We start from the raw sequence: 18,975 nt of genomic DNA, 5'->3' as shown, positions 1-18,975 counted from the left end.
TATTGAACTCTAAGAGTCAGGGGAAAAATATATATATGTGTGTGTGTGTGTGTGTGTGTGTGTGTGTGTGAATCACTTTGTCTATGTCTGAAACTAACACAACACTGTAAATTCACTATACCTCAATAAAAAATTGTTACAAAATAGAATAATGGCATTTTATATTAGGCTAAGTTTGACATTTTAAGTGTTTAAAATACTTAGGTTTTGGGCTTCCCTGGTGGCGCAGTGGTTGAGAGTCTGCCTGCCGATGCAGGGGACACGGGTTCGTGCCCCAGTTCGGGAAGATCCCACATGCCACGGAGCGGCTGGGCCCGTGAGCCATGGCCGCTGAGCCTGCGTGTCCGGAGGCTGTGCTCCGCAACGGGAGAGGCCACAACGGTGAGAAAGGCCCGCGTACCACAAAAAAACAAAACAAAAAACCCACTTAGGTTTTATATGTATACATAAAACACAATTCTTTAGTGCTGTGAAATCATAATTACAGCAAACAATATAAATGTTAGACTTATTGTCAAAGCGATAGCACATTTTAGAATTAGCAGTTTGGCATTTCAAAAAGTATGTTCTGAGGAACATTGGTCCTGTGAGATGAAAGAGAGCCTCCATGATCAAATAAGTTTGTAAGAACAAGTATGATATTCCCCAAACCTTACTAAAGTCTCAGTTAAGTCTCATAGCATAGAAGCCTATTTATTTTACCCATGTATTTCCTAAACTTATTTAATCACAGAAACATTTCTTCTCATAATACATGTGTTCTACAAAAATGCTATTAAAATAGAGATTTAAGAGTAATCATATGTATCACATAAGTTATAATCAAGAACAGGTGAGTTCTTTGCATTACAATGGATATAGGCTGTTTAGAAAAACATAGCCAGTTTGACAAAAGGCCCACAGGTATAGTCAAATGGCAAAAATAAGCATAGAATTAAAAGTCCTGTCTTGCTTTTATCTTCTACTGATTGTTAATAGAGCCAGAAAGATAACGGCTGACCTTTTCTGTACTAGCCAATAAAATGAAATTAAAGCAGGGAGAAAGAATACAGAAAGCTTCCAGGAACCAACATTACAAGAATTAGTAAAGCTGGCCTGGCTTAGTCATTATTCCATTTAGATTTTTATAAACATAAAACAGATTACAATATATCTGTACCTCACAACACAGTGAATTTTCCCTTATTTACATACTGCATAAAATATTGTCAGTCACCACAATATGCAACATAATTGACTATAAATTAGGCCATGCTGTAAGCACTGACCAGAAAAAATGTAAAATTATTGCTACCAGTACAAATAACAAAAACTAACATAATATTAGTTACCATAAAGAGCTATGATTATACTACAACCTTGTATATATTCATTAGTGGTTAAAAAACTTCATATTTTTAAATGAGATTTTTAACAAGAGCTGTCCCAAAAGTCCATTATGCAAAACAAAATATTCAAAACATATTGAGGCTACCAGATGCATAGTAATGTAGAATGGCAGAATGTTCATAACTAAGTCACAAAGCTGAACTTGAGTCAGAAGCTCTCATTTCTATTCATTCTTTCAAAATATAAAGTAAGAGCTTTTGTCACGTACATTCAAAGTATTGTCATTTTGGAGCACTTTAAAATCAGAAAGAAAATTAACATAAAACATGCTGCTTATTCTTGAGTGATTCTCTCATCAGTACTATTATCAGTTGAATAAAGTTATCAGTGCTGAAATAAGAATACACCTGACTAATCTCAAACAATAATGAGCGATGAGAGCAGTGCTTCTTTGGTTATTATCATCATTGTCAACTTGGTGTTCTCGGGAGTTCTAATTTTACTATGTTTAATTCTAACTATTTATTACCATTTTATAGAACATTAAAAGGAAAAAAGGTAGAACATTCATTAGCCACCCAACTCAGTACAACTCACTGTTTGCTTTGTATGTGTGTGTTTTAAATATATTGCTGTATCTTTAAGCTTTGGCCAGAAATCCATCAAACGTTTTGAACTTTTCAAACTGTCATGACTCTTCTCAAGCCACCTAACACACCACTGCATTCAGCTCTCTTTAAAAGGAAAATCAGGCATTAACTCCAATAAATTCCCAGCATAAAGCCTAAACCTATGTATTTTCAGTCTTCTTCAGCTCTTTTTCTCAAGTCACAGAGGACTGTCATTAATGCTTTCTAAACGTAATCACTCCAGTTTAGTTTTTGATCTTTCCCAAGCCTCTAAGTCAGTGCTCCAGATTTTCCCTCTTTAATGACTCGGTCCTCCCTGTTAAACAAAACAACAATAACAAAAACTCATTCAGCTTTGCATCTTCCCCCAACTACTCCCTACATTCTCCTTCTGTTTATGGTTAAGATTCTGATTGCTTTTGTATCTTTTTATAAACCACTTATTTTTCATCCAACTACAATCTAGCTACCCCTCTCTACTCTAGTTCAAGGGTTAGCAACTTTTTCTGTACAGAGCCAGATGATATTTTGGGCTTTGCTGACCACATATGTCTCTGTGATGTATTCTGATTTATTTTTTGTTTGTTTGTTTTAAACTCTTTAAAAAGGTGAAAACTTCCTTTGGTACAGGCTGGATTTGGTTTGCTGGCTGTAATTTGCAGAAAGCGGGTCTGGTTAAAACTACTGTATCAATAATACCAAAAAGTTCCTTTCTGGTGTTTGAAGGGACTCCTCCCTACACAAATTCAAGGCGAATTAAGTGATAAGCTGAAGGAAGGCAGGCCATCAGCTTTAATATTGATAAAGCTGAGGAGCGGTAACAATGGGCTTCCTATGCAGCTGCATGTCTCGCCCAACAACCACAGCCACCCCCTCAACAGATTCACCCTTAAATAGGCTGTAGAGGAGACCAGCAAGCTGCTTTACAGGTAGGATGGATCCCAACGAGAAGTAAAGTCTCTGTCCTGGGCTCATCCATCATTCCATCTCCATGGGGTAAGGGGTGGAGCCAGCAGGCCAGCAAGCCTAGGCAAACTGGCCTCTCTGGAGGAGACCAGAGGCATAGAGAAGTAGCTCCCTGCTACCTAATCCTCTAGACCACCAAGCCACCTCAGATTCCTTTTTCATTTATTACCACTTTGCAACACGATGGTTTTGAACACTTTCTTTTAATTGAAACTTTCCTCCCCATTGGCTCCCAAGAGACTAAATTCTTTGTAGCCACACTCTCACTAATTCTACCTTGGCATTCTCTGACCTCCTCTTTGGCCATCTTTTCTCATTCCACGTACTTTTCTGGGAGATCTCATTCATTTAAATAATATCAACTATCATCTTTTGCTTTTGATACTTATAACTCCTTTAGTAGCCCAGATCTTTCTCTGTGTTCCAGAGCTACAAATTCCAAAGCATCCACCTATCTTGTGAAAAACAGAACAACTATCTACAAATTTTCCAGAAACATTGGTTTCACCCTCTTCTTTTTTAGGAACGTAGCACATTTGGGGCTGAGGTAGCAATAATGTCTCTCTCTATGCACCATCAGTAACTCTTCTGATTTAAATGTAAACCATAAGCAGATAGAGATTGGTGAGAGAATATTTTACTTAGATGAGTGGATGAATGTGTTTGTACAGCCATCCCTGTCCTGTGTATAGAAGTACCTCAGTTGGTGGTAGCATAATCAAGGTTGATTTTGAGTAGAGTTTCAAAGCCCGGTGGTGAGTAAAACAATTTCCCACTGCATGTGTAATTTCTCATCATTATAAAAAGGATGATTATCTTTATACTTTTATCATAAATGAAAGTAGGCCACCATTATTACCTTTAGAGATAGATAGCACCATTGCAACATTATTATATTACTTTGTTTTTGAGAAGAGTAAATCTGAACACTTAAAAAGAAGCTTTCTATTGCATGTGCACAATTTTTGATTTTTAAAATATTTGACAGTGGGAACCTTGCTAAAAGATGGAAATAAATGATATTCCTTAAAATACAGTAGCCATAATTTTTATAGCATGAAAATAGTCATAGTATGAATTTTTTAATGTTTTTCTAAAAATAATATTTTTTAAACATTTTTTTTATTTCCAGCACCTTGTGGAAGTCGTTCAACAGGTTCAGAAGGCACTGTTCTATCACCAAACTATCCAAAAAATTACAGTGTGGGACATAATTGTGTTTACTCTATAGCAGTTCCCAAGGAGTTTGGTAAGTAAGATACATCTCATCGTATAGAGTATCATTCCAGACATGCTTTATTTTCACTATATGCTATCAAAATGTTAGTTGTTTTTTAATGAAAATATTTACTATTCATAAAGTACTTTACAATTTTTTTTAGATAGTAGCTTTGTAATAATAAAATTTTAAGGTTATTTTACTCATTTTGAATTTATATTCAAGTGCACAGGTGAACAACAATATAAAAATGAAAACAGGATTGTTTTTAATTTTTAAAAATAAGTACATCCAGTAACCTTGCAAGTGCCTTCATATTGGAATTTCTTAAAATGGGAAATTACCAGAGCATAAAGCAAAGTCTGCTCTGCAAAATATGCATAACATCAAATATAGAACTTTATAATAATGACAATAATATGTACAAAACAATCATATCAGTTTTATACTTTATTAACACATTTCCAGAAAGAAAAGATTTTGGTTTTAGGCACCTAGTTTCTGGGACAGCAAGGAATATAAAAAGACAGAAAAGGACATTTCAGCTCATCTTGTCAACCTGACAATCTGTTCTGCATTGGCACTGAGAAGACAATGTGTCCTTTGCTGCCTTCACATCTCCCTGATCACAAGTCTTAGAAGTCACTTACCTGGCTTCTAAAGGTTTTGGATCTGAAATCCAGCTGAATCTAACCCAGGTTTAACTCTATCCAGCTGGATAGGCAAAGGAAATTTAGTGAGCAGTAAACTGTTGGAGAGAGGCTGAAAGTTTAGACTTCTAGAATTTAGATTTACAGCATTGTGTTACATGGTAAAGGATTTGCTGTGAAATGAATGTCTGAGTCAGGATGACAAAGTATTATAGCAGAAGGACATAGATTTGATCATATCAAGATTTTTGGATCACATATTGACTTAATGTTTCTGCTGATATAGAAAATAAGCTGATGCTTCCAGTCCAATTTCTTATAATGAGATAATACCTATATATGCTCTATATGCCCTCCTTTTCTCTGTTCTGAAACAAGTCCAAGATCCTCAACTTACTTAAAAGAACATTGTCATCAGAAGGGAAGTACTAAACCTTTTATTTTAACCTTAAAATAGAATTGATGATGTTAGCATTAGCAAGGTGTCTATTTCTTTTCTCCGAACTATTTCTTCTTCTTAGCATATTGATCGGTTAAATCAGAGTTGAGTTCTTTAATTGTGAAGAGAACAATGGTTTAGAAGGAAAGACGTCATCCACTTAATCGTGTTTATTTTATTTTATTTTATTGTCTTTTGTGCCCAAGAGAGTCCGTCCCTTGCTAGAGGGGTTTATAGGCCCCAGATGCCAAAAATATTACATGTTGATGACAGAATCCTAGCAATGCTAGTCCAGAAGACTGCATGGCTATCTGAGTCCTCTTTGGAAACCATTAATTTGTTCTTTTATACTCTGTTCTTGGGATGTCATGCAATCAAAGGAATGAAAAGGAAGAAAATCAGGCATTTCCTTTTCTGACACATAAACATTTGGTCACCTGGAGGTATTTTACCATACCCTATGCATGTATGCATGTATGTTCAAAAAGAGAAGAAAAAGTACTGATTAAAATAAAATTAAATTAATAGATTCCTAATGAATGGAATCTTTATTTTAGCAGAGTTAATATAAGTTAAATTTAATTATCTTAATATGAAATAATGCAACTAATAATTGGTGGTTTCTAACACTAATTTTTTTTAAACAAGTCCTTTTGGATTATCTGTGGGTAAAATCAAATGCACTTTGATTTATTAGTAAGGAAACTGATTTTGTTTTTATAAATGTTGCATCATTCTTTATTTCAAACTACTCATAGAGTCTGACTGAATTCTAATTTCAGCTTGTCACACCTTAGCTATATATCTTTGGATAAGTTACATAATCTTTTTTGAGACTCAGTTTCTTTATTTGTAAAGCAGGGATCATTATGTCTATGGAGCAGAGCTGTTGTTAGTAATAAACGAGAAAAAAATATATATATATGTGTATATATGATATCTTACATAGTCCATACTATTGGGTTTAAGAATGCAAGCTTTGGAGTCAGATTTCTGGATTCAGAACACAGCTCAATTTACTCTTTTTCATTGGAGTGATTACATCATCTGCCTGAGTCTTTTCTTATCTCTGAAATAGAGGTGGTAAATGTCTATTTCTTAGAGTTATTTTATAATTAAATAAAAAATACATAAGTGATTGGTATAATAACATATAGTAAGTCATACACGAGTTCACATACAGACACACTTTTTTTTTTTTTTTTTTTTGCGGTACGTGGGCCTCTCACTGTTGTGGCCTCTCCCAGTTGTGGAGCACAGGCTCCGGACGCGCAGGCTCAGTGACCATGGCTCACGGGCCCAGCTGCTCCGCGGCATGTGGGATCTTCCCGGACCGGGGCACGAACCCGCACCCCCTGAATGGGCAGGAGGACTTTCAACCACGGAAGCCCAGACACACTTTTTTTATGTTCACATTCATAGGCACTCCCATCGCCCCCAAAAGATGAAATAAAATGACCTGGATTGCCCTAGGGTCTTAAGAGTAGTCTGGCTAAAAATAAAACATTTCTATTATGTAATTAAAGCATGAAAACAAATATTTTGTGCTTTATATCTCTAGTGACTATCCAACCACCTATTGATCACTTAAAATTTTCTGGGAACAGAGTAGAGGAATTAAAAACTACTGATCATTATAGATTTCTTCCTGTCCCTACCTTTACCTCTTTAATGTGAGATAATCAAGCAACAGTTACTGGATCTCTGCAGATCAAATTTCTATTTTGCTTCTTCTTCCGCTCATTCTCTCTTTGCCATAATTTCCCTCTGTTGCCACTTTGAATTATGTTTTATGACTTTTTGGTATCACTTCATAGCACATCACTTCTCACTTTTTCCCTTTTCTTGTCATTTATCACAAATTATAATCATTTCTTCTTCCATATATTTTATATGCTGACACTCTTAGAATATAATTCTTAAAATCATTTAGCATAAGATCTGTCAATACACTCAGTTCGTATATTGGGATTGCAGTTTTTTTACAAGGGTTAAGGTTCTAAAGTCATTATGTAAGGAGAAAATCACATATAATCAATATTACCCATGAAATACCTTAAATCAACCATAGAAGATCATCTACGTGGTTTTTTGTAAGCCAAATTATTTCAATAATTCTAACAGGACATTTTTCCTCCAGTGTTAGAAAGATAACAGTTTGTTCAGATAATACCAGATGAGCTAGTTTGGTTTCTTACAGTTCACTTAGTACCAAATTACTTTCATTTATTTATTTTTGCCCAGTGTAGATTTGAATTCATATCAATTAAATGTGCACATAACATGACTCTACTAGTTGATTTAGTGAATACTATTTTGATGGTGAATTCCTATCTTTCAGTTTTTCTAGATAAGAGAATCATCAATTCATAACACTTTCATCAGCATCATTGGATTTCATTTCAACTTCAGCTATTAGGGTTACTTTGGTAATACTCATTCTGAAGGATTCAAGTTGTTTTAAATACTTAGAAAAATAACAATTATGGATCAGTTATTGATATTTTGCTGTCTTTCTTCTAACAATTAAACTATTTCACTTGGATTTTTTTGGTTTAAAAATACCCCACTTGGGGGCTTCCCTGGTGGCGCAGTGGTTGAGAGTCCGCCTGCCGATGCAGGGGACACGGGTTCGTGCCCCGGTCTGGGAGGATCCCACGTGCCGCGGAGCGGCTGGGCCCGTGAGCCATGGCTGCTGAGCCTGCGCGTCCGGAGCCTGTGCTCTGCAAGGGGAGAGGCCACAGCAGTGAGGGGCCCGCCTACCGCAAAAAAAAAAAAAAAAAAAAATACCCCACTTGGGACTTCCCTGGCAGTCCAGTGGTTAAGACTTTGCACTTCCACTGCAGGGGGCATGGGTTTGATCCCTGGTTGGGGAACTAAGATCCCACGTGCCACACGGTGTGGCCAAAAACAAAAATGCCCTACTTTATCTATTAATAAAATAAGTTTTAATTTTCCTTCATCTTTCAATTTTAAATTATAAGTTGTTTCCCCTTATGGTTTGGTTACTAAAGTTCTTCATTCATTAATTTTAAGTGCCAAAAACATGGCAGACAATTTTATTATTTTGAATTTGGTATAGGTAAGATGCTTTAGAATATAAGAAAACTGTTGACATTGTTAGAGGGAAAATATTTTTATTAATATTGTGTATTTATACCTATAGTGTAGGGGGCAAAATCATATTGCAGGGAGGGGGTGGTTAGTAAAATTGGGAAAAATGTTGTGAACCTCTATTTCAATAATTTTGGCTGAGATAAAACAGAAAGAGTTAGGGTGATAGCTAAAGTAGTATACTAGTCAGAGGCTAATGTTTGTTTTTGTCTGTTTTCTCTTGGGGTAGAAGATAATGGAGTTTTAATTTTAAAGCTCAAGAGAACAATAGTGGGGGGGGCAAAATTGAAGATTTTAGATGGACCAGTTAGTAAAGCAAGATCCTTGAAGCAATGTAAGGAGATGGGATTTTAAAAACCTGGAGGTCCTCTTTAAACTATAATTCAGGAGAAATGATTCCTAATTAGTATCGTACCTACATTAGTTTCACATGGAATATTGCCTTGTGAAATTATCACCACTTTCTGATCTCCCTCCCCTTTTCCCCTTCTATCACCCACTCTTTACATTATGGGGAGTATCTGTAAAAGAAATATATTAGTGTCCTAGGGTTGCCATAAAAAAGTACTACAAATTTAGTGGCTTAAAACAACAGAGATTTATTCTCTCACAGCTCTGGAGGCTAGGCCCCTGAAATCAAGGTATCAGTAGCATGACACTCCCTCTGCAGACCCTAGGGAAGAGTCCTTCCTTGCTTAAGTAAGTCCTTCTTTACTGTGTAGAATGTAAACTAACATTCAGATTTCTTGGAGAATTCCAACATGTAAATCATATTGAGGAAATCCAAGGATAGTCTGTGGTGACTTAACTTTGTGTTTAGCTTTCCAGATAGTCTCACCTCCTAAAAGACCCAATATGAATGCATATTTGTTAAGATACAAAGCTTACTCTTTGCCAAGATTAGCTTTCACAGTGGGATCTTGGAAGTGTGCATGAAAACCACTTCAGGTTTTCCTTTTTAGATTTCCCAGTTAAGATGCCCTCTCTCACATCTTTTGTTCTTGGTGTAGACTCTTGGTTGAATAGGTTTCAAAGTCATGAATCGCTAAATCACAGAGTTATTGTCAGTCTAGTCTACTCTGTACAAGGGACATAGAGTTACTAAAACCTTTTGTGTATTGCTGTGGGAGAGGATTTTTGTTTTGTTTTATCTTTAAATTAGCTGTCATCATCGTAAACATTTCTCCCAATTCCACATATTTTATATTTGTTTCTTATTTGCAACCATTTTCTATCCTATCTCCCACTGTAGTATTTTTCCTACAGTCAATCTAGAAACATCTTTCTCTGTGACATTGCCTACAATATAGGGTTATTGTTTTTTTTAAATTAATTTCAAACTTTATTGTAATATTATATTACATTACATTATTACATACAATATTATATTAAAACTGATCTGTTAACAACTATCTCATTAATTCTTATTATAGTCATTAAATTCAGTACTTCCTTTCCATCTTATAGACTTAAGAAATCACATAATTATTGTAAAATGCAATTTATTTTTACAATATATCTGTCACATTTTTGTGTAAACTGTTACTGTCTGAAAAGTAGTCTTTAAAAATTTAGGTCGCCTTAGAATTTAGAAGGAAAAAGCAAAATGGATTGAAACTAAGATGCACACACACTATATATAAATGTATATATGTGTGTATATATATGTATATGTGGACTTTTTAAGGTGCACCAATATAGTTATGACCTGCATATGGAAGGTTAACTGACTAGTCTCATCTTTTATGTTAAAACTGATAGCCGTTCTTTTGCTCTGTGTATATTCTCCTTTAAAACTCAGGCATATATTTGACAATTTGCCTTTTTTTAAACTTTTATTGGCATATAGTTGATTTACAATGTTGTGATAGTTTCAGGTGTACAGCAAAGTGATTCAGTTATACATATATATATATTCATTCTTTTTCAGGTACTTTTCCCATATAGGTTATTACAGAATATTGAGTAGAGTTCCCTGTGATATACAGTAGGTCCTTGTTGGCTATTTATTTTATATGAGTAGTGTGTATATGTTAATTCCAAGCTCCTAATTTTTCCCTCCCCCACATTTCCCCTTTGGTAACCATAACTTTGTTTTCAAAATCTGTGAGTCTGTTTCTGTTTTGTAAATAAATTCATTTATATCATTTTAAAAATTAGATTCCACATATGAGTGATATCATATAATATTTGTCTTTCTCTGTTTGACTTACTTCACTTAGAATGATAACCTCTAGGTCTATCCATGTTGCTGCAAATGGCATTATTTCATTCTTTTTTCATGGCTGAGTAATAGTCTGTTGTATATATGTACCAAATCTTTATCCATTCCTCCGTCGATGGACATTTAGGTTGCTTCCGCGTCCTGGCTATTGTAAATAGTGCTGCAATGAATATTAGGGTACATGTATCTTTTTGAATTATGTTTTTGCCCAGATATATGCCCAGGAGTGGGATTGCTGGGTCATATGGTCATTCTATTTTTAGATTTTTAAGGAACCTCCATACTGTTCTCCATAGTGGCTGTACCAATTTACTTTCCCAACAACAGTGTAGAAGGGCTCCCTTTTCTCCACACCTTCTCCAGCATTTATTGTTTGCATATTTTTTTGATGATGGCCATTCTGACCAGTGTGAGGTGATACCTCATTGTAGTTCTGATTTGCAATTCTCTAATAATTAGTGATGTTGAGCATCTTTTCATGTGCTTTTTGGCCATCTGTATGTCTTTTTTGGAGAAATGTCCTTTTAGATGTTATGCCCATTTTTTGATTGGGTTGTTTGTTTTTTTGACATGAACCTGCATGAGCTGTTTGTATATTTTGGAGATTAATCCCTTGTTGTTGACCATTTGCCTTCTGATCTTATATTTAGGTGTTTTCAAATGACATATTTTTGTCAGCATTGTTTACATAGTTTATGTTTTTGTTACCTGTCTTTATACTTAATTCAGTAATTTATTGTCATTAATTTTCCCCATATTTTAGTGACAAATTGTTTTGAGATTCTTTTTATATTCTCATTAAGTCACTAAATCATTTTATTGGCATTCTGTTTCTTCCTGGTATGAAGTTTTCAGTAATGAATGAACTCTTACAGTCATTCAAGGCTATTTATATTTTATATTTAAAGTGTATGACACTTTATTTTTTAACAGTACAGTTGCATCAAATTCAATGATTAGTCTTTTCTAAATATTGAATTTACTTATCTAACAATGACAAATAATGTTCACAAAATGTGTGTTTATTTGATATTCATATTTGCTCTTTATCATCACTTGTTAGATACAGAGCAATTGAAAAGAAAAGAGAGCTCTTTTACTCTTAAAATTGATGATTGTGTTAATGTCAATATGCAGAAGTGACTCTGTTAATTGTGTGCCTGTTAGAAAGGAAACTCTTATTTTTTTTGAGCCTAACATTTTAGGGTAAGGAAAATGTAATTATCATATGTATTTATAATCATATTATTTATTTTTTTGGTTACTATTTCTATAATTATATTTGAAGCCATGTTTGGTCACCAGATAGAACAGGATCCCCCATTCAGATGTCAAGACTCATGATACCACACAAGACCAAGAGGGTACAAAAGGATGTATTACTCATATAATGAGGCTTTCTGAGAAGAGCAGGGCAGTAACCAAGACTGGATCCAAGCAGATCTAAAATTGCTTAAGGGAGCAAATAAAGCTGACTGGCTTTGGGTTTTATAGGGGTGGTGTTGGAGTGAAAGCCCCCACATGATGGTCAGGGCTGATGAGGTTTGAACTTCCCAAAGGTTGTAAAGGAGAATGCACACAGGCTTTCTTGTGAGCTTGCCCCAGATATCAGGCAAAAGGGAAACTGGGGGATGGAGGAGAGCTTGAAACTTGTTAGCAGTTAAAGATCAAAGATGATCACCTTCATCACAATTCACTGTTAGTGTCTGACTGAGTGAAATATGCCATATTTGAACTTGTTTAAAGCCATAATGGCACTTTGTGAGGCCTGCATCCATTTACTAAAGGAGATGAAAATTCATTGGCTACCTTGTTCCAGAGCTCAGCAATATGGTGAGAAGTGAAATGAGTGCCTTGATCACTATCAATAACGATTAGAACTCTGGAAAGGATATGGACTGTCTTGGTGAGGCCTTTTATTGTGGCTTTATTTTTTAATTTTTAATTTTTTTAAAACTCTTTATTGGAATATAATTGATTTACAATGGTGTGTTAGTTTCTGCATTATAACAAAGTGAATCAGCTATACATATACATATATCTGCATATCTCCTCACTCTTGCATCTCCCTCCCACCCTCTATATCACACCCCACTAGGTGGTCGAAAAGCACAGAGCTGATCTCCCTGTGCTATGTGGCTGCTTCCCACTAGCTATCAGTTTTACATTTGGTAGTGTATATATGCCCATGCCACTCTCTCACTTGGTCCCAGCTTACCCTTCCCCATCCCTGTGTCCTCGAGTCCATTCTCTAGTAGGTCTACGTGTTTATTCCCTTCTTGTCCCTAGGTTCTTAATGACCTTTTTTTTTTTTTTAGATTCCATATATATGTGTTAGCATATGGTATTTGTTTTTTCTCTTTCTGACTTACTTCACTCTGTATGAAAGACTCTAGGTCCATCCACCTCACTACAAATAACTCAATTTTGTTTCCTTTTATGGCTGAGTAATATTCCATTGTATATATGTGCCACATCTTCTTTATCCATTCATCTGTCGATGGACACTTAGGTTGCTTCCATGTCCTGGCTATTTTAAATAGTGCTGCAATGAACATTGTGGTACATGACTCTTCTTGAATTATGGTTTTCTCAGGGTATATGCCCAGTAGTGGGATTGCTGTGTCGTATGGTAGTTCTATTTTTAGTTTTTTAAGAAAACTCCATACTGTTCTCCATAGTGGCTGTATCAATTTACATTCCCACCAACAGTGCAAGAGGGTTCCCTTTTCTCCACACCCTCTCCAGCATTTATTGTCTGTAGATTTTTTGATGTTGGCCATTCTGACCAGTGTGAGGTGATATCTCATTGTAGTTTTGATTTGCATTTCTCTAATGATTAATGATGTTGAGCATCCTTTCATGTGTTTGTTGGCAATCTGTATATCTTCTTTGGAGAAATGTCTATTTAGGTCTTCTGCCCATTTTTGGATTGGGTTGTTTGTTTTTTTGATATTGAGCTACATGAGTTGCTTGTATGTTTTGGAGATTAATCCTTTGTCAGTTGCTTCATTCGCAAATATTTTCTCCCATTCTGAGGGTTGTCTTTTTTGTCTTGTTTATGGTTTCCTTTGCTGTGCAAAAGCTTTTAAGTTTCATTAGATCCCATTTGTTTATTTTTGTTTTTATTTCCATTTCTCTAGGAGGTGGGTCAAAAAGGATTTATGTCATAGAGTGTTCTGCCTATGTTTTCCTCTAAGAGTTTGATAGTGCCTGGCCTTACATTAGGTCCTTCCTTAATCCATTTTGAGTTTATTTTTCTGTATTCTTTTTCAAGTAGCTGTCCAGTTTTCCCAGCACCACTTATTGAAGAGGCTGTCTTTTCTCCATTGTATATTCTTGGCTCCTTTACCAAAAGTAAGGTGACGATATGTGCATGGGTTTATCTCTGGGCTTTCTATCCTGTTCCATTGATCTATATTTCTGTTTTTGTGCCAGTGCCATACGGTCTTTATTATTGTAGCTTGTGGTATAGTGTGAAGTCAAGGAGCCTGATTCCTCCAGTTGCATTTTTCTTTCTCGAGATGGCTTTGGCTATTCAGGGTCTTTTGTGTTTCCATACAAATTGTGAAAATTTTTGTTCTAGTTCTGTGAAAAATGCCAGTGGTAGTTTGATAGGGATTGCATTGAATCTGTAGACTGCTTTGGGTAGTATAGTCATTTTCACAATGTTGATTCTTCCAATCCAAGAACATGGTATATCTCTCCAGCTGTTTGTATCATCTTTAATTTCTTTCACCAGTGTCTTATAGTTTTCTGCATACAGGTCTTTTGCCTCCTTAGGTTGATTTATTCCTAAGCACCTTACTCTTTTTGTTGCAATGGTAAATCAGAGTGTTTCCTTAATTTCTCTTTCAGATTTTTCATCATTAGTGTATAGGAATGCAAGAGATTTCTGTGCATTAATTTTGTTTCCTGCTACTTTACCAAATTCATTGATTAGCTCTAAGAGTTTTCCTTTAGCATATTTAGGGTTCTCTATGTATAGTATCATGTCATCTGCAAACAGTCGCAGCTTTCTTTCTTCTTTTCTGATTTGGATTCCTTTTATTTCTTTTTCTTCTCTGATTGCTGTGGCTAAAACTTCCAAAACTATGTTGAATAGTAGTGGTGAGAGTGGGCATCCTTGTCTTGTTCCTGATATTAAAGGAAACGGTTTCAGTTTTTCACCATTGAGAACGATGTTGGCTGTGGGTTTGTCATATATGGCCTTTATTATGTTGAGGTAAGTTCCCTCTATGCCTACTTTCTGGAGGGTTTTTATCATAAATGGGTGTTGAATTTTGTCAAAAGCTTTTTCTGCCTCTATTGAGATGGTCATATGGTTTTTCTTCTTCAATTTGTTAATATGGTTTATCACATTGATTGATTTGTGTATATTGAAGAATCCTTGCATTCCTGGGATAAACCCCACTTGATCATGGTGTATGATCCTTTTAATGTGTTGTTGGATTCTGTTTGCTAGTATTTTGTTGAGGACTTTTTCATCTATGTTCATCATTGATACTGGCCTGTAGTTTTCTTTCTTTGTGACATCTTTGACTGGTTTTGGTATCAGAATGATGGTGGCCTCATAGAATGAGTTTGGAAGTGTTCCTTCCTCTGCAATTTTTTGGAAGAGTTTGAGATGATAGGTGTTAGTGCTTCTCTAAATGTTTGATAGAATTCCCCTGTGAAGCCATCTGGTCCTGGGCTTTTGTTAGTTGGAAGATTTTTAATCACAGTCTCAATTTCAGTGCTTGTGATTGGTCTGTTTTTATTTTCTGTTTCTTCCTGGTTCAGTCTCAGAAGGTTGTGCTTTTCTAAGAATTTGTCCATTTCTTCCAGGTTGTCCATTTTTTGGCATATAATTACTTGTAGTAGTCTCTCGTGATCCTTTGTATTTCTGCAGTGTCAATTTTTACTTCTCCTTTTTCATTTCTAATTCTATTGATTTGAGTCTTCTCCTTTTCTTCTTGATGAGTCTGGCTAATGGTTTATCAATTTTGTTTATCTTCTCAAAGAACCAGCTTTTACTTTTATTGATCTTTCCTATTGTTTCCTTCATTTCTTTTTCATTTATTTCTGATCTGATCTTTATGATTTCTTTCCTTCTGCTAACTTTGTGGGGTTTTTGGTCTTCTTTCCTTAATTGCTTTTTGTGTAAGTTTAGGTTGTTTGAGATGTTTCTTGTTTCTTGAGGTAGTATTATATTGCTATAAACTTCCCTCTTAGAACTGCTTGTGCTGCATCCCATGGGTTTTGGGTCACCGTGTTTTCACTGTCACTTGTTTCTAGGTATTTTTTGATTTCCTCTTTGATTTCTTCAGTGATCTCTTGGTAATTTGGTAGTGTATTGTTTGGCCTCCATGTGTTTGTATTTTTTACATATTTTTCCCATAATTGATAGCTAGTCTCATAGCATTGTGGTCAGAAAAGATACTTGATACAATTTCAATTTTCTTAAATTTACCAAGGCTTGATTTGTGACCCAAGATGTAATCTATCCTGCAGAATGTTCCATGAGCACTTGACAAGAAAGTGTATACTGTTGTTTTTGGATGGAATGTCCTATAAATATCAATTAAGTCCATCTTGTTTAATGTGTCATTTAAAGCTTGTGTTTCCTATTTATTTTCATTTTGGATGATCTGTCCATTGGTGAAAGTGGGATGTTACAGTCCCCTACTATGATTGTGTTACTGTCGATTTCCCCTTTTATGGCTGTTAGCATTAACGTTATGTATTGAGGTGCTCCTATGTTGGGTGCATATATATTTATAATTGTTATATCTTCTTCTTTGGATTGATCCCTTGATTATTATATAGTGTCCTTCTTTGTCTCTTGTAATAGTCTTTATTTTAATTTCTATTTTGTTTAATATGAAAATTGGTACTCCAGCTTTCTTTTGATTTCCATTTACATGGAATATCTTTTTCCATCGCCTCACTTTCAGTGTGTATGTGTCCCTAGGTCTGAAGTGGGTCTCTTGCAGACAGTATATGTTCAGGTCTTGTTTTTGTATCTATTCAGCCTGTTAATGTCTTTTGGTGGGAGCATTTAATCCATTTACGTTTAAGGTAGTTATTGATATATGTGTTCCTATTACCATTTCCTAAATTGTTTTGGTTTTGTTATTGTAGTTGTTTTCCTTCTCTTCTCTTTCCTAACTAGAGAAGTTCCTTTATCATTTGTTGTAAAGCTGGTTTGGTGGTGCTGAATTCTCTTAAGTTTTGCTTGTCTATAAAGGTTTTAATTTCTCCATCAAATCTGAATGAGATCCTTGCTGGGTAGCATAATCTTGGTTGTAGGTTTTTCCCTTTCATAACTTTAAAACTGTCCTGCTACTCCCTTCTGGCTTGCAGAGTTTATGTTGAAAGATTAGCTGTTAACCTTATGGGGATTCCCTTGTATGTTTTTTGTTGTTTTCCCTTGCTTGTTTTAATATTTTTGATTTATATTTAGTTTTTTATAGTTTGATTACTATGTGTCCTGGCATGTTTCTCCTTGGATTTATCCTGTATGGGACTCTCTGTGCTTCCTGGACTTGATTGACTATTTCCTTTCCCATATTAGGGAAGTTTTCAACTATGATCTCTTCAAATATTTTCTCTGTCCCTTTCTTTTTCTCTTCTTCTTCTGGGACCCCTATAATTCAAAGATTGGTGCATTTAATGTTGTCCCAGAGGTCTGAGACTATCCTCAATTCTTTTCATTCTTTTTTTCTTTATTCTGCTCTGCAGTTGCTATTTCCACTATTTTATCTTCCAGGTCACTTATCCACTCTTCTGCCTTAGTTATTCTGCTATTGATTCCTTCTAGAGGTTTTTTAAATTTAATTTATTGTGTTGTTCCTCATTGTTTGTTTGCTCTTTAGTTCTTCTGGGTCCTTGTTAAATGTTTCTTGTATTTTCTCCATTCTGTTTCCAAGATTTTGGATCATCTTTACTATCATTACTCTGAAATCTTTTTTGGGTAGACTGCCTATTTCCTCTTCATTTGTTTGGTCTGGTGGGTTTTTACCTTGCTGCTTCATCTGCTGTGTGTTTCTCTGTTTTCTCATTTTGCTTAACTTACTGTTTTGTGAGTCTGCTTTTTGCCAGTTGCAGGTTCATAGTTCCTGTTGTTTTTGGTGTCTGCACCCAGTAGCTAAGATTGGTTCAGTGGATTGTGTAGGCTTCCTGGTGGAGGAGACTGGTGCCTGTGTTCTGGTGGATGAGGCTGGATCTTGTCTTTCTAATGGGCAGGACTGCTTCCAATGGTGTGTTTTGAAGTTTCCGTGACCTTATTATGATTTTAGGTAGCCTCTCTTCTAATGGGTGGCATTGTGTTCCTGTCTTGCTAGTTGTTTGGCATGGGGTGTCCTGCACTGTAGCTTGCTGGTCTTTGAGTGGAGCCGGGTCTTAGCATTGAGTTGGAGATCTCTGGGAGAGCTTTCACCATTTGATATTATGTGGAGCCAGTAGGTCTCTGGTGATCCAGTGTCCTGAACTTGGCTCTCCCAGCTCAGAGGCACGGGCCTGACACCTGGCTGGAGCACCAAGACCCTGTCAGCCATATGGCTCAGAAGAAAAGGGAGAAAAAGGGAAAGGGAGAAAGAAAGAAAGAAGGAAAGAAAAAGAAAGAAAGAAAGAAAGAGAGAGAGAGATGGGGGAGAGAGAGAGAGAGAGAGAGGGAGAGAGAGGGAGGGAGGAAGGAAGGAAGAAAAAATAAATAAAATAGAATAATGTTATTAAAATAAAAAATTAAAATATTAAACATAAAAAACATAAAAAGTAAGGAAAACCAAAAAAGAAAGAAAGGAGTGACCAAATCAATAAACAAATCTACCAATGATAATAAAATCTAAATACTAAACTAAGATAAACATAAAACCAGAAAGAAATTAGATGCAGAAAGCAAAGACCAAGTCTGTGGTTGCTCCCAAAGTACACTGCCTCAATTTGGGGGTGATTCATTGTCTATTCAGTTATTCCACAGATGCAGGATACATCAGGTTTATTGTGGAGATTTAATCCGCTGCTCCTGAGCCTGCTGGGAGAAATTTCCCTTTCTCTTATTTGTTCACACAGCTCTTGGGGTTCAGCTTTGGATTTGGCCCTGCCTCTGTGTGTAGGGCATCTGTTCTTCATTCAGACAGGATGGGCTTAAAGTAGCCACTGATTAGGGGTCTCTGGCTCACTCAGGCTGGGGGAGGAAAGGGTACGGAATGTGGGACGAGTCTGCAGGGGCAGAGGCCAAAGTAACATTGCAACAGCCTGAGGTGTGCCGTGTGTTCTCCTGGGGAAGTTGTCCCTGGATCACAGGACCCTGGCAGTGTCAGGCTGCACAGGCTTCCAGGAGGGGAGGTGTGGATAGTGACCTGTGCTTGCACCCAGGCTTCTTGGTGGCTGCAGCAGCAGCCTTAGCATTTCATGCCCGTCTC

The 18,975-nt window shown here is 36.0% G+C and overlaps 1 protein-coding gene across 3 annotated transcripts in view; it reads left to right on the top strand.

Annotated features, from left to right (window-relative positions):
• The window catches only part of CSMD3 (CUB and Sushi multiple domains 3), a gene marked incomplete at both ends in the record, with an annotated part of 1,095,706 nt that overhangs the window by 845,469 nt on the left and 231,262 nt on the right, over positions 1–18,975 (top strand). For all 3 annotated transcript variants that reach the window (XM_081258479.1, XM_081258478.1, XM_081258477.1), the window contains one exon: positions 4,057–4,173. In XM_081258479.1, coding sequence (XP_081114605.1) covers positions 4,057–4,173 — 117 coding nt within the window. The remainder of the gene's footprint in view (positions 1–4,056; positions 4,174–18,975) is intronic.

Source organism: Mesoplodon bidens, assembly GCF_964165515.1.
Source record: "Mesoplodon bidens genome assembly, chromosome: 16".
NCBI classification, from domain to species: Eukaryota; Metazoa; Chordata; class Mammalia; order Artiodactyla; family Ziphiidae; genus Mesoplodon; species Mesoplodon bidens.
The sequence above is the reverse complement of the archived record's forward strand: the minus strand, read 5'-3'. Positions and strand labels throughout refer to the sequence as shown.